This window comes from Malaclemys terrapin, chromosome 11 (assembly GCF_027887155.1).
Source record: "Malaclemys terrapin pileata isolate rMalTer1 chromosome 11, rMalTer1.hap1, whole genome shotgun sequence".
Classification (NCBI taxonomy): Eukaryota; Metazoa; Chordata; order Testudines; family Emydidae; genus Malaclemys; species Malaclemys terrapin.
Window position 1 is genome coordinate 17,540,557 of NC_071515.1, and position 23,079 is coordinate 17,563,635.

General features: G+C 48.2%; 1 protein-coding gene across 1 annotated transcript; it reads left to right on the plus strand.

Moving 5' to 3' along the window:
• The first annotated feature begins 4,587 nt into the window (after window positions 1-4,587).
• LOC128845505 (gamma-crystallin B-like) lies at window positions 4,588-6,260 on the plus strand. Its single transcript, XM_054044276.1, has 3 exons — window positions 4,588-4,623; window positions 5,035-5,274; window positions 5,985-6,260. The coding sequence occupies exons 1-3, from the start codon at window positions 4,588-4,590 to the stop codon at window positions 6,258-6,260; spliced, it is 552 nt and encodes a 183-aa protein (XP_053900251.1).
• Window positions 6,261-23,079: the final 16,819 nt, after the last annotated feature.

The following is a 23,079-nucleotide window of genomic DNA, read 5'->3' on the forward strand; positions in this document are numbered from 1 at the left end:
TTAGATTACACTGGTACTTCCAGTGTGTAACGAAACCTGAGGTGTCTGTCACAGGGGGCTGTAAAGCAAAGCTTAAAAATATGACTCAGGTGGAACCAATTCAGAGACGTCTGCCCAAGTCTGCAGCCAGCCTGAAACAATGGCTCTGAGAGGTTTGAACAGCCCAATGCACTTCAGTGTGGGTTTAACTGTAGGAGCCACCAACAGCAGCCCAGCAGAGGACTGTGGGAAGCAAGAAGAGAAGAGCACCCCTGGCCCAGTTCAGCTATCGAAAGAGATACAGCCAGGCTCAAAGGTGAGTCCTGGGAGCTACCCTACCTCTATCCCTTCAGCTCAGGGTATGAGGGTCAAATGACCCCTGTTGTCCCCGAGGCTAGAGGGACCTTGCTCCCACTTCTGGGAGCAAATGCCTCCTTCCATCGGGTACTCACACTGTGACCCATCTCGCTCTATCTCTTCATGACTCGGGGTGCTCTGTGTGACTTCATGACTCAGCCCTCTGACTAGGGCACTACCGTCACCCCTTCCAGGTTATGAGGCTCCCTGCAGACCAGCTGTCTGGTTGGCATTTCCCACAATCCTGTGCTACTTCCTAGTGGCTGGTAGGAGAAGCTGAGCCTGCAGAAGGGTACAAGTAGCCTCTCTAGCACCCGGCATCTAATCTTTAAAAAAAACTGCATGTCAGCAAAATATATATATATATATATATATATATATATATATATAGTATAGAGATGGCAGTAGCTATTATATACAAAAAGGAAAAAGAAAAAAAAGTAAAACAAGTCTAGCAGCGATAAAAGTAAAAAACAAAATGGTCAAACACTTTACAGTACAACTAGAAATGTCAATCAGCTCAGTATGGAAAATTAACAGAAGTTATCATTGTGCTGATAAAAGAAAAAAAATCTCACTCTAAGCTGATCTTTGTTCTGGACTTGAATTAATGCTAGCCTAGTGGGCTCTGAACAAATATCAGGCTACTAATAAAAGGGAACTCAAACTCAGAACTATGTGGCAAATGCTAAATGCCAAACAGTTTGACAAAGTGGACAGAGACTCAGACTTTAAGGTCAGAAGGAACCATCATGATCAACTAGTCTGATCTCCTTCACATTGCAGGCCACAGAACCTTACCCACCCACTCCTGTACTAGACAGTGGACACATAACCTCTGGCTGAGTTACTGAAGTTCTCAAATAATAATTTAAAGACTTCGTGTTACAAAGAATCCACCATTTACACTAGTTTAAGCTTGTAAGTGACCCTGTTATCCCAAATGGAGTTTCCCCAAACACTTCAGTGCAAACACACTGGTTTAGGTAAAACAAAAGAACAAGTTTATTAACTACAGAAAAATAGATTTTAAGTGATTACAAATAATGAGGCATAAAAATCAGAATTGGTTACAAAGAAATAAAAAGAAAAACTTAATAAGCTAAATTAATTCAAAGCAAAGGTCTCTCTCACTACATACTTTAGCAGTCTTACTAGCTTGATTCCTTTTCAGACTGGACCCCTGCCCCAATCCAGTGTCACTTTCCTTGTCCTTCAGATGTTGTTGATGCTGTGAACAGAGAGAAAGTGAGGAATATTTTGGGGGGTCTATTCCCCACTTTATAGTTCCCTCTCCATCTCCAGCTGAGGTCCAGAAGACATAGTCCCAAGCTCGTCCTTTGTCAAAATATAGATTTTCACTCACTCCCTCTTTCCTGCCAAAGAATGGCCACTTAACCAGGTGATTGTCCATTTGATCTTGTTGACACCTGGCTGAGGCATCAGTTTGGCTTTTGTCTCTGAAGAAGTGGTTTGTGGCTGCTCTTACTAACATAACACAATAGAATCTTAAAACTTTACATACAATGCTGCCACACATATTTTACAGGGACAATGATGATCAGGAAATTATAAGTTTTTGAATGATACCTCATAAGGCATGCTTTGTATGAAATGTATCATGGTCCAATAAAAGGAGTACAAATGGGGGTACAGACTGTCACACTACATCCACCACCACCTCACATATGAGTTTCATCAGTTCAGTGAAGTGTTGCTGTATGCCAAATAAAGATAACTGAATGACAAATCCTGGAGTTGAACTGGTTTGTAGGGAAGAAGAGAGGAAAGAGTCTCAAAGAAAATCACAACACCTACCTCACAAGGGTCTTTTGAGAATAAATACTTTAAAGATGGTGGAGCACTTTGTGATCTATTGAGGAAAGCTTTATATATGACATTGGCATTAACTGGTAACCAACTTCAAATCAATTCAGAACTTGACATTCTGGGCTTATCTAGATTAGGAAAATTTCCACCAGTCCAACTACATCAATCTAATTGTACAAGCAAAAACCTCTAAAGTCAAACACACTGAGCAGTGCAAAAACAACCCTGTATAGACAGGGCCTAAGTACATAGGTTCAATCCAATATTATGCTGCACCCATAAGACACCATTATAAAAGAAAAGTTACTCCACAATAGCTGGAAAATGATTTCTGTAGCGAGACTAATATTTTATATTCTAATTTCCCAAAGAATAACATGTTACCACATGCTCCCCCCACCACATAGCGCAGCTCCCACCTATGCACTCTGTACCTCTCCGAGGCTTGCAGTTTGGTGAGCAACACCACCCTCTGTCCTCCAAAAATACATCAATGTTAAAAAGTGGGGGGCATGGTCCTCTGGCTCCCCCACTTCTGGAGCCATTGATGGGAAGTGCCTTGCCTCTGACGCATCAGCAGAACATCAATCTGAACTATGCTACTGACTAGGTCCACGGCGGACACTGTCACACTGTGGCAAGCAGAATGGGAACGAGCTGCTCTCTCTCTAAGCCTTGTCTACACTATACGGCTTTGTCGGCAAAAGGCAGCTTTTGCTAACAAAACAGCGCAGGTGTGTCCACCCCACAAAGCTACTTTTGGCGGCAAATCTCTGTCGTTTTGCTGACAAAATATAAACACCTCGACGAGAGGCATGGAGCTTTTTGGAGCAAAGTAAAAGTGACAAAGCGTCAGTGTAGATGCTACCATTCATTATGTCGCCATAACTGGCCTCCCCCAGTATCCCACAATGCCCACCGTGACCGCTCTGCTCACTGTTTTGAACTCGGCTGCCCTGCAGGCATGTGCAAGCTTTGACATTCCATAGCACGGAGAGCTCACGGAGCTGCTGAAGATGCTGCTCCTGGCAGCTGAGGAGGCTGTGGGAGAACTCGGAGGGAATCACAGAACCATTAATGTGGAATTGGCAGGCAGGCAGAGCAAGCTGCTTCTGTGGGGACGGGAGGGGAGGAAGATTGCTGTGCTGTGCAGAGCCAGGGGCTGATGTGGGGGGGAGGTGTCCCCCACCCGCAGGATTGGTTGCTCAGGCTGCTGTCTGAACTTAGACTGACAGCATGCCGACACACTCTCCCCAAACACACACTCTCCCCCCACCCCATACAATCTCTCACTCACTTCCCCAAGACACACACTGCTTCTCTCTCTCTGTCACACATACACACGGTCCCTCTCACACACTCTCCCCATCCTGCCCCCATACACTTCTGGCAATTTGGTAGGCTGCCCATGGAATGATGGGATTGAGAAACCTGCATCATGTGACACTGTACCTACCCCATGAGGCGTTGTAAACCCTTCCCAAAACCCTATGGCTAGTTGCACAGTGGGATAACTACCCACAATGCACTGCTCTGTATCAATGCAAGAGCTGCTAGTGTGGATGGGCTCTGCCAACACAAGGACCATAATGAGGACATGCAACACTGATTTAATGAAAGCGCTTTAATTAAAGGGCCTAACTTTTGTCAACAAAACTCTGTAGTGTAGACAAGGCCCAAGAAACTCTTTTGGCTCGTTCAGCCTGATGGAAGACTGCCTGGCCTCGGGCTCCCACACTATGTATGATGCAAACTCAACCATTTGAGATGTGGGGTGATGAGGTGTGCTGGAAATGGCCCTACCTGGAGACTCAAAATAGCCCTGTGTGGCTGTGGGTGAGGATAGATGCTGCACACCTACTGAACAGGTGTTCATCTCATGATGGTCTCGCAGGAGGACATTCCAGACTCCATACTGCTGACCACAAAGCTATTGAATGTCAGAAAAACGTGTGATGTCTATCTAAGCCCTTTTGACTTTTTTTTTTTGACATACACATTTCTGTTTTTATCTCCCTACTTTCTATTTAGTCATTTGAACCCTCTTCCATCTTTATTGTACCACTTCTGCATCACTAATAACAATGTAACTGCAGAGACTCTATAGAAAAGGATTGTGATGGCATCGACATCCAGTCCCCTCTGTCACTCGGCCAGAAGTTTCTCCCTTTTCCTGAACTATGTTGTCTTCAATGTAAAAATGGCTGAGCTGACAGATCCAGGGCCCAGAACTGGTCACTGGTAACAATAGGAATAAAACCTGTTCCCCGCTACACAAAACCTATGGACACTAGTACAAAGAGTGAATGAGACCCCAGAGTCATGAGCTGGCTCTATGAACAGAGAAAAGACTTTTGTTAACGTGTGCACACTTAGCGCTGGTTGTGAGGTATAAAAAGGCAGTTGCCCAGCTGGAGTACCATGGCTTGCAGCCTGAATCCAGCTACGATGGAAAAGGTAAGAGAAACCTGTCTGGACTGGATTGTTTGGTATGCCAGGCTGAAGCCAGGGACCTAATTCTCCTCCCATTTACATTAGAGTTAGTCTCTTGATGTCAAAAGAGTTACTCCAAGCCTATACCAGTAGAAGAGGAGAATCAAGAACGCAGAGCTAGGGGGCCTACGACCTCTATTAGTCCCTGTATATTAATCTTTCAGAGCCCGTTTCTGCTTTCGCTTACACTTGTGTAAATGAGGATCAATTCCACTGAAGTCACAGGGGTATATCAGTTTATCATCACTGTGAATAAAATGTAAGGCCCAGACACTTCAGGCTTAGTGTGCTGAACGGAGGGAAATTGGAATGCCAGGACGCAGTCACACTGTATAGGATGTTACTGAAAACTCTGCCATTTGTTTCTCGCACTAGATCATCCTTTTCGAGGACAGAAACTTCCAGGGCCGCTCTGTTGAGTGCAGCAGCGACCGGCCGGATTTTCAAAGTCAGCTCAGCCGCTGTAATTCCGTCCGCGTGGAAAGTGGCTGCTTCATGCTCTATGAACGTCCCAACTTCCAGGGACAGCAGTTCTTTCTGAAACGGGGGGATTATCCCGACATGCAGTCTGAGGGTTTCAGCACCTCCATTAAGTCCTGCCGGATGATCCCACCTGTGAGTTCAATTTTGCTTTTAAAAAATGGCAAAATTGCCCAAGCCACCGTCATAAAGCTCTTGCTTGATCATTTTCAATTGAGCTCCCAAGGACTGAAAACAAGAACTGCTTTCTTCCTTCTAGTGGTCGTCCTTCCAGGATGACTAGGGACACATTGCAGGGATAGGATATGAAAGCTTCCACCACTACTGCCTGTTCAGGGCCTGGGTGCAGCTGTTCTGTGGTTAGGAATGTGGACAGTGAACAACAACATACTTTGAGTTAAGAAGAGAAAATGTTTCCGTAACTTCTGGGGATTTGGAGATACACCGGGCCTACTCCCCTCACACTGGTGTATAATAAGGAGTAACTCCCTGAGGCCCACAGTTACACCAGTGTGAGGGGAGAATTGGGCCCAATATTTTCTGTGACTCTTTAGAACAAACTCACTATTCTGTTTCCTTGATTCTGGGGCTGCTGAAGCTTGAAACACCCCCCAGCAGAACTTATTGTAGCCTATGGGTGGGAGTCACGGCTGGCATAGCTCTGACTCAAATGGGTGGATGTGCTGCCTTTGCAGCATTCAGGGATTCTCCTCCTCTGGAGACCAGAGGCAGCATTAAGCGCCCTTTGCATCACTGGAGCAGTGCACAGGGCTGACTCAGGGCCCAGGATCACAGGCAGCCAGCCTGCTGCAGTCACTATTACCCTGTCTCATTTTCTGTCACAGCACAGGGGCACCTACAGGATAAAGATCTATGAGAAGGAGGATCACAGAGGCAACATGGTAGAGTTAACCGAGGACTCTCCACAAGTCATGGACCAGCTACGCTCCCCCGAGATGCTCTCTTGTTCTGTGCTGGACGGGTACTGGATCCTTTACGAATTGCCGAATTACAGAGGCCGCCAGTACCTGCTGAGGCCAGGGCAGTACCGGAGATTCAGCGAGTGGGGCGCAATGAGTGGCAAAGTCGGCTCTTTGAGACGTGCCACTGATCTCTACTGAATCAAGACGCCTTTTGTCTGGAAGGGTCTCAATGAATAAAATGCTTTAACAACCATTGTGCTCTCAGCGTGCTGTTGTAAGTGTACTAAGGGGAATGTCGAAGCTTGTCCTGTGTTCTTGGGCTATGGTATCATCTTCTGAACCAAACGCTGCTCATCATCTTTCCCTGCCCTCCCCAGCATTGCATAGCTACTTCCAGCACAAAGTGCTCAACACCAAACATAGGGCTCAGGCCTAGGCAGCCACACAAGGATGTACAGGGGTATAAGACTCCCTCCCAATCAGTTCCATGTCTGTCCAGGCATTATCCAAAAATAGTGCAGGGCATGTAGTAAGAGCTGAACCATAGAGTGAAACATACAGGACTTGGACCATAGAGAGGCGGCGGGAGGACTGTAACCATAGAGCTGTAATCTAAATCATAATCCTTCAGCTCACCCATGGCCATAGATGTGGAGCTAGGGCTGAAGGGGCACTGGGAGCATCACCGGGGAACAGCAACCAGAGCCCCCTCAGCCACCAAGCAAGGAGCAGGCAGAGCTGAGCACCCAGCTCATGGCAGGAATGAGCCACATCCTCCTCCCAGCCGAGAGGCAGCACCAATCATAGCTCTCTGCCCAGCCAAGCCTCAGGCCAGAGTTACCTGAGCACCGATCCAGGGCAGGGCAGGATTAACTAGCCATAGGCACTATAGGCCTGGGTCGAGGGCCCCAGCTCCTGGAATCTTCATATTACACTGGAACTTTCTGTGTGTAACGAAAGCTGAGGTGTCTGTCCTGGGGGGTGTAAACCAAAGCTTGAAAATATGACCCAGGTGGAACCAATTCAGAGACGTCTGCCTAAGTCTGTAGCCAGCCTGAAACAATAGCTCTGAGAGTGCTGAACAGCCCCATGCACCTCAGTGTGGGAACATAAGAACATAAGAAAGGCCGTGTGACGGGTTGGATCACAGAAACCCCCTTGGGAGCTGCCACCCAATGTGCAAAGACTACCCCTGCTTCCGTTTTCCCTGCCAGCTCAGGACTCCAGCACCCTGTCTTGCTGAGCCAGACACTCCCGTCTGGCTCCAGACACAGACCCAGGGTCTGAATCACTTGTCCCAAAGCTGCAAGTTTACCTGAAAACAGCTCGCAGTAGCGTGCTTGTCTTTAGCACTCAGATGCCCAACTCCCAATGGGGTCTAAACCCAGATAAATCCGTTTTACCCTGCATAAAGCTTATGCAGGGCAAACTCATAAATTGTTCGCCCTCTATAACACTGATAGAGAGATATGCACAGCTGTTTGCTCCCCCAGGTATTAATACATACTCTGAGTAAATTACTAAATAGAAAGTGATTTTATTAAATACAGACAGTAGGATTTAAGTGGTTCAAAGTAGTAACAGACAGAACAAAGTAAGTCACAAGCAAAATAAAATAAAATGCGCAAATCTATGCCTAATCAAACTGAATACAGATAATCTCACCCTCAGAGATGCTTCAGTAAGTTTTTCTCAGACTGGACACCTTCCAGGCCTGGGCACAATTCTTTCCCCTGGTGCAGCTCTTGTTGCAGCTCAGGTGATAGCTAGGGGATTCTTCATGATGGCTTCTCTCCCTCTCTGTTCTCTTCCCCCCTTTATATATCTTTTGCATAAGGCGGGAACTCTTTGTCTCTCTGGGTTTCCACCCACCCTCACTGGAAAAGCACCAGGTTAAAGATGGATTCCAGTTCAGGTGACATGATCACATGTCACTGCAAGACTTCATTACTCGCTTGCCAGCACACACATATACAGGAAGACTCACAGGTAAATACAGCCATCTGCAGACAATGGGAGTCATCAAGATTCCAAACCATCATTAATGGTCCACACTTTACACAATTACAATAGGCCCTCAGAGTTACATTTTATATTTCTAGTTTTAGATACAAGAGTGGTACATTTATACAAATCAGATGATCACACTCAGTAGATTATAAGCTTTGTAATGATACCTTACAAGAGACCTTTTGCATGAGGCATATCCCAGTTACTTACATTCACTTATTACCGTATTTTCTCTAAAACCATCTCAGTTACATTATATTGACTTATTATCAAGTTTTTATAAAACCATATAGACTGCATAACGTCACAGGCCGTACCGGGTCAGACCAAAGGTCCATCTAGCCCAGTATCCCGTCTACCGACACTGGCCAATGCCAGGTGCCCCAGAGGGAGTGAACCTAACAGGCAAGATCAAGTGATCTCTCTCCTGCCATCCATCTCCATCCTCTGACAGACAGAGTCTAGGGACACCATTCCTTACCCGTCCTGGCTAATGGCCATTAATGGACTTAACCACCATGAATTTATCCAGTTCTCTTTTAAACTCTGTTATAGTCCTAGCCTTCACAACCTTCTCAGGTAAGGAGTTCCACAAGTTGACTGTGCGCTGCGTGAAGAAGAACTTCCTTTTATTTGTTTTAAACCTGCTGCCTATTAATTTCATTTGATGACCCCTAGTTCTTGTATTATGGGAATAAGTAAATAACTTTTCCTTATCCACTTTCTCCACATCACTCATGATTTTATATACCTCTATCATATCCCCCCTTAGTCTCCTCTTTTCCAAGCTGAAGACTCCTAGCCTCTTTAATCTCTCCTCATATGGGACCCGTTCCAAACCCTTAATCATTTTAGTTGCCCTTTTCTGAACCTTTTCTAGTGCCAGTATATCTTTTTTGATATGAGGAGACCACATCTGTACGCAGTATTCGAGATGAGGGCGTACCATCGATTTATATAAGGGCAATAATATATTCTCAGTCTTATTCTCTATCCCCTTTTTAATGATTCCTAACATCCTGTTTGCTTTTTTGACCGCCTCTGCACACTGCGTGGACATTTTCAGAGAACTATCCACGATGACTCCAAGATCTTTTTCCTGACTCGTTGTAGCTAAATTAGCCCCATCATATGGTATGTATAGTTGGGGTTATTTTTTCCAATGTGCATTACTTTACATTTATCCACATTAAATTTCATTTGCCATTTTGTTGCCCAATCACTTAGTTTTGTGAGATCTTTTTGAAGTTCTTCACAGTCTGCTTTGGATTTAACTATCTTTAGCAGTTTAGTATCATCTGCAAACTTTGCCACCTCACTGTTTACCCCTTTCTCCAGATCATTTATGAATAAGTTGAATACAATTGGTCCGAGGACTGACCCTTGGGGAACACCTCTAGTTACCCCTCTCCATTCTGAGAATTTACCATTTATTCCTACCCTTTGTTCCCTGTCTTTTAACCAGTTCTCAATCCATGAAAGGACCTTCTCTTTTACCCCATGGCAGCTTAATTTACATAAAAGCCTTTGGTGAGGGACCTTGTCAAAGGCTTTCTGGAAATCTAAGTACACTATGTCCACTGGATCCCCCTTGTCCACATGTTTGTTGGCCCCTTCAAAGAATTTTAATAGATTAGTAAGACACGATTTCCCTTTACAGAAACCATGTTGACTGTTGCTCAACAGTTTATGTTTTTCTATGTGTCGGACAATTTTATTCTTAACTATTGTTTTGACTAATTTGCACGGTACAGACATTAGACTTACCGGTCTGTAATTGCCGGGATCACCTCTAGAGCCCTTTTAAAATATTGGCGTTACATTAGCTAACTTCCAGTCATTGGGTACAGAAGCCGATTTAAAGGACAGGTTACAAACCTTAGTTAACAGTTCCGCAACTTCACATTTGAGTTCTTTCAGAACTCTTGGGTGAATGCCATCTGGTCCCGGTGACTTGTTAATGTTAAGTTTATCAATTAATTCCAAAACCTCCTCTCGTGACACTTCAATCCATGACAGTTCCTCAGATTTGTCACCTACAAAAGCCAGCTCAGGTTTAGGAATCTCCCTAACATCCTCAGCCGTGAAGACTGAAGCAAAGAATCCATTTAGTTTCTCCGCAATGACTTTATCGTCTTTAAGCGCTCCTTTTGTATCTCGATCATCAAGGGGCCCCACTGGTTGTTTAGCAGGCTTCCTGCTTCTGATGTACTTAAAAAACATGTTGTTATTACCTTTGGAGTTTTTGGCTAGCCATTCTTCAAACTCCTCTTTGGCTTTTCTTATTACATTCTTGCAGCTTAATTTACTTAATTTGGCATACTTAATTTGGCATGCTTAATTTGGCAGCGTTTATGCTCCTTTCTATTTGCCTCACCAGGATCTGACTTCCACTTTTTAAAGGAAGTCTTTTTATCTCTCACTGCTTCTTTTACATGGTTGTTAAGCCACGGTGGCTCTTTTTTAGTTCTTTTACTGTGTTTCTTAATTTGGGGTATACATTGAAGTTGGGCCTCTATTATGATGTCTTTAAAAAGTGCCCATGCAGCTTGCAGGGATTACACTTTAGTCACTGTACCTTTTAACTTCTGTTTAACTAACCCCCTCATTTTTGCATAGTTCCCCCTTTTGAAATTAAATGCCACAGTGTTGGGCTGTTGAGATGGTCTTCCCACCACAGGGATGTTGAACACTATTGTATTATGGTCACTATTTCCAAGCGGTCCTGCTATAGTTACCTCTTGGACCAGCTCCTGCGCTCCACTCAGGACTAAATCTAGAGTTGCCTCTCCCCTTGTGGGTTCCCGAAACCAGCTGCTCCATGAAGCAGTCATTTAAAGTATCGAGAAATTTTATCTCTGCATTTCGTCCTGAAGTGAAATGTTCCCAGTCAATATGGGGATAATTGAAATCCCCCACTATTATTGAGTTCTTAATTTTGATAGCCTCTCTAATTTCCCTTAGCATTTCATCATCACTATCACCGTCCTGGACAGGTGGTCGATAATAGATCCCTAATGTTATTCTTATTAGAGCATGAAATTTCTATCCATAGAGATTCTATGGAACATGCGGATTTGCTTAAGATTTTTACTTCATTTGATTGTACATTTTCTTTCACATATAGTGCCACTCCCCCACCACCCCCCCTCCCCCCACATGACCTGTTCTGTCCTTCCGATATATTTTGTACTCCGGAATGATTGTGTCCCATTGATTGCTCTCAGTCTACCAGGTTTCTGTGATGCCTATTATATCAATATCCTCCTTTATCACAAGGCACTCTAGGTCACCCATCTTATTATTTAGACTTCTAGCATTTGTGTACAAGCACTTTAAAAATTTGTCACTGTTTATTTGTCTGCCCTTTTCTGATGTATCAGATTCTTTTTTATGTGACTGTTTATCATCTGATCTGGCCCCTACTTTATCCTCTTCCATCCTCTGCTCCTGACTATAACCTGGAGATTCTCTATCATTAGACTCTCCCCTACGAGAAGTCTCTGTCCGATCCACATGCTCCTCTGCAGCAGTCGGCTTTCCCCCATCTCCTGGATTAACTGTAGGAGCCACCAACAGCAGCCCAGCAGAGGACTGTGGGAGGCAGGAAGAGAAAAGCGCCCCTGGCCCAGTCCACCCACCCAAACAGCTACACCCAGCTCAAGGGCAAGTCCTGGGACCTCCCATTCATGATTTCATGACTCAGCCCTCTGGCTAGGGCATTACCGTCACCCCCTCCAGGTTATGAGGCTCCCTGCAGACCAGCTGTCTGGTGGGCATTTCCCACAATCCTGTGCTACTTCCCAATTAGCCCCTCTAGCACCCGGCATCTAATCTTTAAAAAAAACTGCATGTCAGCAAAACTGTCTTCCCTGAAGGCCTCCACTAGTAACCTCACTCCAGCCTGACAGTTCGTCTTTCAGTATGTACCACTGTAGTCTTCCCTTTAACCAACTCCTTATCCACCTTTCAATTCTCATATTAATCCCCATCTTCTCCAGTGTAACTAATAATTTCCCATGTGGAACTACATCAAAAGCCTTCCTGAAATCCAGGTAAATTAGAGCAGATAGATTTGAGACAAATGAAATGCAGTAGACCTAAAGTCAATTATCTTCTCAAAGAAGGAAATCAGGTTGTCTGGCATGATCTACCTTTTGTAAAACCACGTTGTATTTCCCCCCCCAATTACCGCTACGTCCTTAACTACTTTCTCTTTCAAAATTTGTTCCAAGACTGGGCATACAATTGACATTAAACTAACAGGCCCTTAGTTTCCCGGATCATTCCCCCCTCCCTTCTTAAAAATAGGAACTATATTAGTAATTCTCCAGTTAGCGAGTATGACCCCTGAGTTTAAAGATTCATTAAAAATCCTAGCTATTGGGTTTGCAATTTCATGTACCAGTTCCTTTAATATTCTTGGATGGAAATTATTTGGGCCCCCCAATTTACTCCCATTAAGCTGTTCGAGTCTGACTTCTACCCTGCCACTATCTCTAAGCTCCTCATTAGCCAACAGACATGGTTAAAAATCAGACACTTACGTGCACACACACACACACAAAAGGGAACCTATTTAACAATAAACAACAAAAATGAGACAGCTGATTTAGCAGCCAGAAATGCAGCAGTTACAGAAGCACCCTGGCCATGGGAGACTGCTTTGAAAGCTATCCTTGTAGCAGTTTTCACTTTAGGCCAGCAACTATCACAATAAGATAAAGCGGAGTGAGCTACAGAGCATTCAACAACAGGATGTGAAGTTAAGACCACTTTGGGAGCAAGCTTGCAGCCCAAACATGAATGTACAAGGTCAAAACTTAATCATACAGCAAGAACTCCCATGTTTAATTTAAAGAAAGGTTCAGTATGGGTGGCACCACAAAATATGCAAAAAGATCGGCTCTTATGGGTGCCTGGGTCCACTGTGGATGATCACTCCAAAGACACAGAGGCCAAAGACAGATTAGCAAAAATATGGTGGTGGCCCCAATGGGCAAGAAACTTGAAGGAACACCTTGATACTTCCCTAATCTGTGCCAGACACAATCCAGCTAACAAAAAACACTGTTCTGAGACAGGCACTGAGAGGTCCATGGAAATGAATTCTAATAGACTATACTCGGGAGGTGTCCTTATCGGGTAACATCGGCTTTAGCATGTGCGGGGCCCCACACCGGGATGCGAATTGTCCCGTGTCCCCCCCAGCCCCAACTCCACCCCGACTCCGCCCCCAGCCTGTCCCATTGGATCCCTCCCCAAATCCCTGCCATGGCCCTGCCCCCAGCCCCGCCCCTTCCCTGCCCCATTGGATCCCTCCCCAAATCCCCGCCATGGCCCTGCCCCCAGCCCCGCCCCCTCCCTGCCCCATTGGATCCCTCCCCAAATCCCCGCCCTGGCTCCGCCTCTTCCCCAGCACGTCGCGTTCCTCCTCCTCACCCCTCCCTCCCAGGCTTGCGCTGATCAGCTGTATGGCGGCGCAAGCGCTGGAGGGAGGGAGGAGAAGCAGGACGCAGCTTTTTTTTTTTTTTTGCTCCGCCGGCAGCCCCGGACGTTGCGGGGCCCTCTTAAGCGTGGGGCCCCATTCCGGGGAATCAGCCGAATCAGCTTAAAGCCGGCCCCCTGTGCTAGTTGATGTAAATGCTTTCTCACACCTGGAGGAGGAGGCCTTCCACACTAAATATGTGACTGCCCTAGCAAGAGTGAAATAATTGATTAGCAATGTGTTCTGCAGATGGGGAGCCTAAGTGTAACCCTTCTGCCAGGCCAAGTTGATAGCAGCAAGGGCCGGGTTCAGTACATAGGGGTCCCTTCCCAACAGCGTGACACAGAACCAGCTCGAGCCCCCACCCAGTGACCTGGGAAAATCTTACACAAACCCCTAGGCGCCTCGAAGAGGCAATATTTCCCCTCTCGCAAGCACAGAGCCTCGGTGTAGCAGAAAATGTTTAATAACATGAGGTAAACGACATAGCATTAAATTGGGAAAACACCACAACTAGAGTTCATAGACCAAACCATGAGCGAAGACCCACCCCAGCAAATTGGGCCGTGTCCTCTCCCGTTGGTTCTTGAAACCAGCGACCCAAGAATCACCAAAGTCCCAAAAGTCCACCGATCCCAAAGTCTCTTGGGTCCAGCAACCCAAGAATCACAAAAGTCCCAAAAGTCCGACAACCCCCCAAAGTCTCTGTCCCTGATCGGTGCAGCCCCAGAGTTCAAAAGGGGGGGGTGAGCAGGGTGTTAAGGGGCACCTTACGTGATCCGAGGCCAACCCGGCTGCTTCTCCGTGGGGTTCCACCGCAGCCTTACCACGAACTGCTCCACTCCACCCGCAGTCCCACTCCTGCCGTCCCACGAACTGCTCTGGCAGCTGCTCCGCTCCGCTCCGCTCACCGACCTGTGAGCCGCGCCGCTCCGCTCCGCTCACCGACCTGTGTGCCGCGCCGCTCCGCTCCGCTCCGCTCACCGACCTGCGAGCCGCGCCGCTCCGCTCCGCTCACCGACCTGTGAGCCAGGCCGCTCCGCTCCGCTCCGCTCCGCTCACCGACCTGTGAGCCGCACTGCTCCGCTCCGGCCGTCCCTTGGGCTGCTCCCACAAGGCACTGCTCTGCTAGCTGCTCCTCCAGCCGCTCCGCTCACCGACCTGTGAGCTGCTTCACTCACCCCCGCTTAGCTAAGTTAGCTTAGCAATATAGCTTCAGGCTCCCCCACTAGTTAACACAGCCTCAGTGATCTCAGCTCTTAAATAGCTTTAGCTCTTAGTGATTTCAGCTCTTAGTGATTTCAGCTAGTAGTAGGGGAGCCCCAGTGCTGGTGCACTATTGGCCCAGAGTAAATTCAGCTCAGCAGTCTGTAACTAGACTCCTAAGGGAATCAAAGTTAGCTCTGACATTCAACAGTGGAGAGAGGAGGAGGTGCAATTGGTGTTTCAGGCCCACAAAAGGGACCCACACCACCAGGTACCAATACCTGCCCCCAACCTCTCTCAATTCACTGGGTTTTGTAACCCATGCCCCTTGACAAGCAAATGCTACTTAGGTAATGGTGAATGACTCACTCAGTCCTTCTGTCATACACCAGTTCTACTGGCCTTGATTCACAGAATCAGGGTAACAAAACTTTATTCTTCCTGCCCCAATAACAGAGAAACTGGGGATCCCACACCAGCCAAAGTAACCACTTTGAGTTGCTGTTGTTTCCTGCCAGGTGAGTGGGTGTGCCTATGCAAACAAGATCAGCCCCTGGAGTTCTTTTCCACACTCGCCATAATTCACCACCAGATGTCAGGGTAGAGCTCATCCTGACTCTGCTTACATCCTCCCCCCAGCCGAAAATTTGTCGTCCCGACAAATCACACTCCCTATTATAACAACTCACTGATTCCCTCCAAAGGGCCTCAGATAGCCCACTTTAGCTTCCACAAGCCTGTGTGCTAAACATATTGGTTCCTCACTAGTTACCCCAGGTGCATCATAAGTCAACCGTTTTACTGGTCTTATTACCCTGTCTCGTCTATTGAGAATCTCTGTTGCCGTGGTGCGCGGGACAGCCTCTTGAACGATGGATGGAGAGGTTTCCTTTGAGGGTCCCTCGGCTACTGGCATAGGCCCCTGCATTTCTAGTTCTAACAGTGGAGGGTCCAAGGTGCCCAGGACATCCTCCACCTGTATGTCTCCACTATCCAATAACCTGGGTGTGTCATCACATGGGGGTCCCACCAGTCGCTCAGGGGTGTCAGGAATGGGCCTAAATACTTCTGCCATGGGGTTTAGGGCGGAAGAAGAAGAGCTCTCTTTTGATTCAGCCGATCGAGACTGAAATCTTGTCTCCATCCCAGGATACACCATGGTTGTGTCTTCCTCCTCAGACTCACTCTCGGATGTGCTGCATGGGGGTAGGTTAGCTGCAGGGGGCTGGCTGTCCACGTTGGAGGGCGGCTTTGGTCCAGCACCTTCGTTCTGCCCAGTTGCCCTGTTGTGGCCCATCTCATACGGGGTGCCTACCAATTCCCCCACAGGGAGCAAAAGGTTTCTATGCACTGTCTTTGTCTGCCCTGGACCCTCTTCAGGTTTGATCTTGTAGACCGGCAGGTCTCCTAGCTTTTCCATCACCAAGTAAGGTATTGCCTTCCATCTGTCAGCTATCTTGTGTTTGCCAGCAATACCCAAGTTTCGCAGCAGAACTCTGTCCCCCGGCTGGAGTTCTTGCAGACGTACCCTAGCATCATATCGATGTTTGTTGCGGTCTGCGTTCTTCCGAGCTGCAGATGTAGCTAAGTGATAAGCATCCCGCAGCTTTTCTCTCAGTCGGGATACATATTGCTGATGAGTTTCATAGCTATCTCCATCCTCTGATACACCAAAGCACAGGTCTATGGGTAATCTTGGTTCTCGTCCAAACATTAAGAGATATGGGGTGACTCCTGTAGCATCATTCTTTGTGGCATTGTAGGCGTGCACCAGATATGCAACATGTTGGCTCCAGGTTGCTTTCTGCTCTGGTCGCAAAGTCCCCAACATATCTAATAGGGTTCGGTTGAACCTCTCTGGCTGAGGATCACCTTGCGGGTGATAAGGCGTTGTTCTAGACTTCTTAATTCCCGCTATCCTCAGCACCTCCTTCAGAAGATGACTCTCAAAGTCCCGCCCCTGATCCGAGTGTATCCGGGCTGGAAATCCATAAACTGAGAAATATTTCTCCCACAGTACTCGAGCAACAGTGGTGGCCCTCTGATCACGCGTGGGATATGCCTGCGCATATCGCGTATAATGGTCGGTCACTACTAGAATGTTCCCAATATTCCTCTTGTCTACTTCTAAAGACAAGAAATCGATGCATACCAGTTCCAAAGGTTTGGTGCTGGTGATGTTCTTGAGATATGCAGCCCTCGTGGGCAGAGTTTTCCTTTGAACACATCGAGCGCAAGTCTCACATTTCCTACGAACATCTTCAGCCATCCGGGGCCAATAGAATCTACTACGAAGAAGTTCCAGGGTCCTCTCCATCCCTAAATGTCCAAAGTCATCATGCAGGGCCCTCATGGCCAGGGCTCTGTACTCTTTTGGCAGCACCAGTTGTGCTCGTTGCTTTTGTAAAGGGTCGATGGTCATTCGATGTAACACTCCCTGGATCAGTTTTAGTTTGGTCCATTCTCTCAATAGTAGTTTACCCTCCGGGTTAGGAGGGACAACCGCAGCTGGGCTTCGCCCCTCCCTTTTGGCAAGTAGTGTATCACGAATGTCAACATCTTGCAGCTGGGCTTCTTGCCAGTCAGCCGCATTGAGCACGGGCAAGGGAGATTGGTCCAATGCAATATAGTTCACAGAAGCAGAAGGCACGCAGTCAGGGGGCAGGCCCAAAGCTTCAGCAACACATCCATGAATACTCTCATGGGCCTCTGGCTCTCGGCGACTCACACTGCAAATAGCCCTCACTCCATCCATGGGTATCATAGCCACTTCAGGTGCCTGCGGTCGCCGGGACAATGCATCTGCATCTACATTGCTTCTCCCTGATCGGTATTGAATGCTGAACTCATAGCTAGCCAAGGCGGCCACCCATCTCTGCCCTGTAGCATCCAACTTAGCACTTGTTAACACGTAAGTCAATGGGTTGTTGTCTGTCCACACCTGGAACTGAGCACCATACAAGTAGTCTCGAAATTTCTCAGTGATGGCCCATTTCAAGGCCAAGAACTCCAGCTTGTGGATGGGATAGCGAGTTTCACTGTCAGACAGTCCTCGGCTGGCAAAGGCTACGGGTTTATGTTTGCCTTCCACTTCTTGGTACAGTACTGCTCCCAGACCCTCCAAACTGGCATCAGTATGTAGGATAAACGGTTTGCTTGGATCGGCAAAGACTAGGACGGGGGCATGAGTTAGGCGACTAATGATTTCCTGAAAAGCCCTCTCACATCTCTCATCCCACCTTGGCCCAAACGGTTCGAAGGGGCCATAATGTCTCTGCACAGGAGGCTTTGGAGGCCTCCTCTTATTCTTGGTCCTAGATTTGTTCTTGTTGGACTGGTATCCCCTGGTAAGATCATTCAGGGGTTTTACAATTGTGGCGTAGTTCTTCACAAATCTGCGGTAGTAACCACTAAATCCAAGAAAGGTCTTGAGTTCTCTGTAGTTACTTGGACGTGGCCAGGTAGTGAGTGCTTCTATTTTGTCAGGATCAGTACTCACACCCTCCTGGGACACAATGTGACCCACATACTTCACTGAGGTTCGGCAGAACTGGCATTTGTCAATTGAAAGCTTCAAACCATACGCCTCCAACCTATCGAGCACTTTAAGAAGTCTTTCTTCATGCTCCTCCAAGGTTCTTCCAAACACAATCAGGTCATCCAAGTAAACTAACACTTGTAGTAAGTTCATGTCTCCCACGACTTTCTCCATGAGACGTTGAAACGTGGCAGGTGCCCCAGAAATCCCTTGGGGCATGCGTTCGAACTGGTAGAACCCTAACGGGCAGATGAAGGCTGTCTTCTCCTTATCTTCTTCTCCCAGAGGGATCTGGTAGTATCCACTCCGAAGATCCAACACAGAGAACCACTGGCTACCCAGCAAACAGTCCAAGGCATCTTGTACTCGAGGCATGGTGTATTGGTCAACTGTAGTGCGCCTGTTTAGAGTGCGGTAGTCAATACACATCCGGATTTTCCCACTCTTCTTACGAACCACCACAATGGGAGAGGCGTAGGGGCTTCGGGACTCTGTGATGATACCATTCGCGATCAGCTCTTGAAGATGATGGCGTACGTCTTCCATCTCAGAGAGAGCAATCCTCCTAGATCTCTCCCTGAAGGGTCGGGGATCTTGTAGCCTGATGTGGTGTTCCACTCCTTTGGCACATCCCACGTCCCACTCATGCAGTGAGAATACCTTCGATCTCTCGCAAAGCTTCTTCCGCAGGCGATCCTTCCACTCCTCAGACAGTGGGGAGTCCCCAAAGTCAAACTTTGCGGGATCCATCACTGGAACTTCAGCTTCACACTGGGGTCTCACGATGGTTTCAGGCTCAAAGAGGTCTGCAATCTTCTGCCCTGGTTTTACAAACACGTCACGGCGGGTTTCATTAGCAATCAATATAGCCACCTCTTCCTGGGCTTCAGCAGGTAGGGTTATGACTCCACTGAGAACCAGCACTCCTTCTGGGAGCCCTCCCTCGGTCGGCTGCTCTACCATTGCTAATGTTTTCTTACTGTCTTTTAGGCAGGTACTCATGACAATCACTTCCTTTTCTGTCATTGCAGGAACCACTAAAGGGACCGGGCCCGCATACCTCAATGCTCCCACTGGCAAATCAGGCATCACTTTTCTTGTGTCCTCAATTTTTCTGTAGGCTGCGGCACAGTGTGTGTGTATCACCAAGGTGTTCAGATATTGGTCCCCTGCTCGCTGTCTGCAGTAATCTGCGAGTACCTTAAAGAGGCTGGAGTTGGTCCCTATTAGCACGGACACATCAGAGGCTCCTTTAGGGTCAGGGCATATTAAAGCAGCAGTGTCCACCTCCTGTCTTACCCCCGCAATCTCTTCTGGGAATTCCAGGTGTACTATGACATACCCCTGATAGGGGTATTCATCCATGCTGAGGCCACACAGGCCAAGCCCTGTCAGGGGCCGTATAGGCAGATGCCTAAGCATCTGCTGGTAGAAAGACTGGAATATGATAGTCACTTGGGATCCTGTGTCAAGCACTGCTCTACATTCTGTCCCTTCAACCTTTATAGTTACCTCCGCTCGGGGTCCGATCAATCCTGGTGGGATTCGGGCTGCATGGTTCTTTCCAGGGGAGCCTCCACACCCTGTAGGCCTAGGCGGCTCCCTTCCCAGGCCCTGGGGCCGTTTCCCGACTTTCCCCAGGTGGTCCTCAGCTTTTGATATACTAGCGTGGGATTCTCTGCATTCTGACACCTTGCAGCAATGTGTCCACCCTGGCCACACCGGTAGCAGAAGAAGGATTGTCTTTTCCCTTGTTGTCTCGTTGGGGCAGAGGTTCTAAATGTAGTCCTCTGAACCGTGGTAGTGGAGGGTTCCATGTACCTTGAAGTATTTGCTGAATCAATGGTATTCTCTAATTCAGCCACTTTCTGTGTCAGGACCTGCACTCGTTGGGTAAGTTCCTCTTGAGGATTCACCATCAGTGCCTTGGGTGTTCGGGTGGATGTTGTGCCAGTCGCCGGGTGTGACTGCACCTCCCAAACCTCGCCAGCTGCCTGCCTCTCTTCTTCCTCTCGGACCTCTTTTATCAGCTGAGAGTAACTCGGTGGATTGTCTTGCCGTTCTCTTAATCGGAGGTGGAGAAGGATTGGGTTCTGATATTGAATTCCTCTCACAATCTGAGCCAATCTAGTCCGGTCCATTTGCCCAACTGCCACTGCTCCCCTCATGATGGCTCTCTGCAATAGTTTCTCCAACCTCTGGATATAGGCAGAAACCTTCTCTCCCTTTTGTTGCCTGGCATTGAGGAACTTGCAATAGACATCATCTGAGCCCTCGGTTCTCCCGAAGGCATGATCAAGGGCCTCTAGGCAGTCCTTCACCTTGACTCCAGGGTTACTGAGTTTCAGGGTGCGAATCACGTCTAGGGCTGGCCCCCTGAGGCACTCTACTAGTCGCCTTCTCTTTTCAGCATCAGGCACCGCCCACTCCTGCAGCATTTCAGTGGTGTGTTCCAGCCAGGGTTCAAATGCTTCCTCCCCAGGTATTGGGGTGGGACCCCCAGAAAACAACCTCAGTTTACGATAGGGGCTTGACTCAGGGTGGGGTGGCATAACCTTCTCTAATGCTTGCCCCAAAGCCTTCACCCACTCATCAGGTGAAGGAGCACTCTCCCGGTGTGGGACTCCTGGGTCAAGGCCCAACAGACCTGGCATATCAGCCAAAGTCTTTCCCTCTTTCCCCAAAAAGTCCGACATTTTCTTTAAAAACTCTACATCAGGGGCAGGGACTGGTGAGGGCTGGCTCCCAGTGGTTATTACCGTCCACTCACCATCTTCCACTGCTATCGTGCCTGGAACCTGTAGGGGTTCCACAGCCGATGGCAGCTCGCACAGTACAGCAAAAGCCCCCTCCTCCCTCACAAACATGCGCCCACGCATTTTGCACTTACTCAGGTACTCAGTGGATACCCTTAAGATAGGTTCTATTGCACCCTCATCAAACGCCTCCGGCACCCCCGTTACCAAAAGACAGTTCCTAGGGTTAATATTCATCCCCTTGCACCAGTCCTCTAGCAAGTGTAGGCCCATTATACAAACTGTAAAATTTTTTACAAATATATCAGATCAAAACAACAATAAGAAGATTTTTAGGTTTTCCCAAGTTAATGAATCACCCAAGATGTGCTTGCGAGGGGTACTGACCCAGGGATCCCGGACGAGCCCCCAAAAAATGTAACCCTTCTGCCAGGCCAAGTTGATAGCAGCAAGGGCCGGGTTCAGTACATAGGGGTCCCTTCCCAACAGCGTGACACAGAACCAGCTCGAGCCCCCACCCAGTGACCTGGGAAAATCTTACACAAACCCCTAGGCGCCTCGAAGAGGCAATATTTCCCCTCTCGCAAGCACAGAGCCTCGGTGTAGCAGAAAATGTTTAATAACATGAGGTAAACGACATAGCATTAAATTGGGAAAACACCACAACTAGAGTTCATAGACCAAACCATGAGCGAAGACCCACCCCAGCAAATTGGGCCGTGTCCTCTCCCGTTGGTTCTTGAAACCAGCGACCCAAGAATCACCAAAGTCCCAAAAGTCCACCGATCCCAAAGTCTCTTGGGTCCAGCAACCCAAGAATCACAAAAGTCCCAAAAGTCCGACAACCCCCCAAAGTCTCTGTCCCTGATCGGTGCAGCCCCAGAGTTCAAAAGGGGGGGGTGAGCAGGGTGTTAAGGGGCACCTTACGTGATCCGAGGCCAACCCGGCTGCTTCTCCGTGGGGTTCCACCGCAGCCTTACCACGAACTGCTCCACTCCACCCGCAGTCCCACTCCTGCCGTCCCACGAACTGCTCTGGCAGCTGCTCCGCTCCGCTCCGCTCACCGACCTGTGAGCCGCGCCGCTCCGCTCCGCTCACCGACCTGTGTGCCGCGCCGCTCCGCTCCGCTCCGCTCCGCTCACCGACCTGCGAGCCGCGCCGCTCCGCTCCGCTCCGCTCCGCTCACCGACCTGTGAGCCAGGCCGCTCCGCTCCGCTCCGCTCCGCTCCGCTCCGCTCACCGACCTGTGAGCCGCACTGCTCCGCTCCGGCCGTCCCTTGGGCTGCTCCCACAAGGCACTGCTCTGCTAGCTGCTCCTCCAGCCGCTCCGCTCACCGACCTGTGAGCTGCTTCACTCACCCCCGCTTAGCTAAGTTAGCTTAGCAATATAGCTTCAGGCTCCCCCACTAGTTAACACAGCCTCAGTGATCTCAGCTCTTAAATAGCTTTAGCTCTTAGTGATTTCAGCTCTTAGTGATTTCAGCTAGTAGTAGGGGAGCCCCAGTGCTGGTGCACTATTGGCCCAGAGTAAATTCAGCTCAGCAGTCTGTAACTAGACTCCTAAGGGAATCAAAGTTAGCTCTGACATTCAACAGTGGAGAGAGGAGGAGGTGCAATTGGTGTTTCAGGCCCACAAAAGGGACCCACACCACCAGGTACCAATACCTGCCCCCAACCTCTCTCAATTCACTGGGTTTTGTAACCCATGCCCCTTGACAAGCAAATGCTACTTAGGTAATGGTGAATGACTCACTCAGTCCTTCTGTCATACACCAGTTCTACTGGCCTTGATTCACAGAATCAGGGTAACAAAACTTTATTCTTCCTGCCCCAATAACAGAGAAACTGGGGATCCCACACCAGCCAAAGTAACCACTTTGAGTTGCTGTTGTTTCCTGCCAGGTGAGTGGGTGTGCCTATGCAAACAAGATCAGCCCCTGGAGTTCTTTTCCACACTCGCCATAATTCACCACCAGATGTCAGGGTAGAGCTCATCCTGACTCTGCTTACATAAGTTAT

Bases quoted from the DNA above. Each gene is read 5' to 3' on its own strand.
- LOC128845505 (XM_054044276.1), top strand. From the start codon at position 4,588: ATGGCTTGCAGCCTGAATCCAGCTACGATGGAAAAG. The intron at 4,624-5,034 runs GTAAGAGAAACC...TTCTCGCACTAG, and splicing joins ATCCAGCTACGATGGAAAAG to ATCATCCTTTTCGAGGACAG. The intron at 5,275-5,984 runs GTGAGTTCAATT...TTTCTGTCACAG, and splicing joins CCTGCCGGATGATCCCACCT to CACAGGGGCACCTACAGGAT.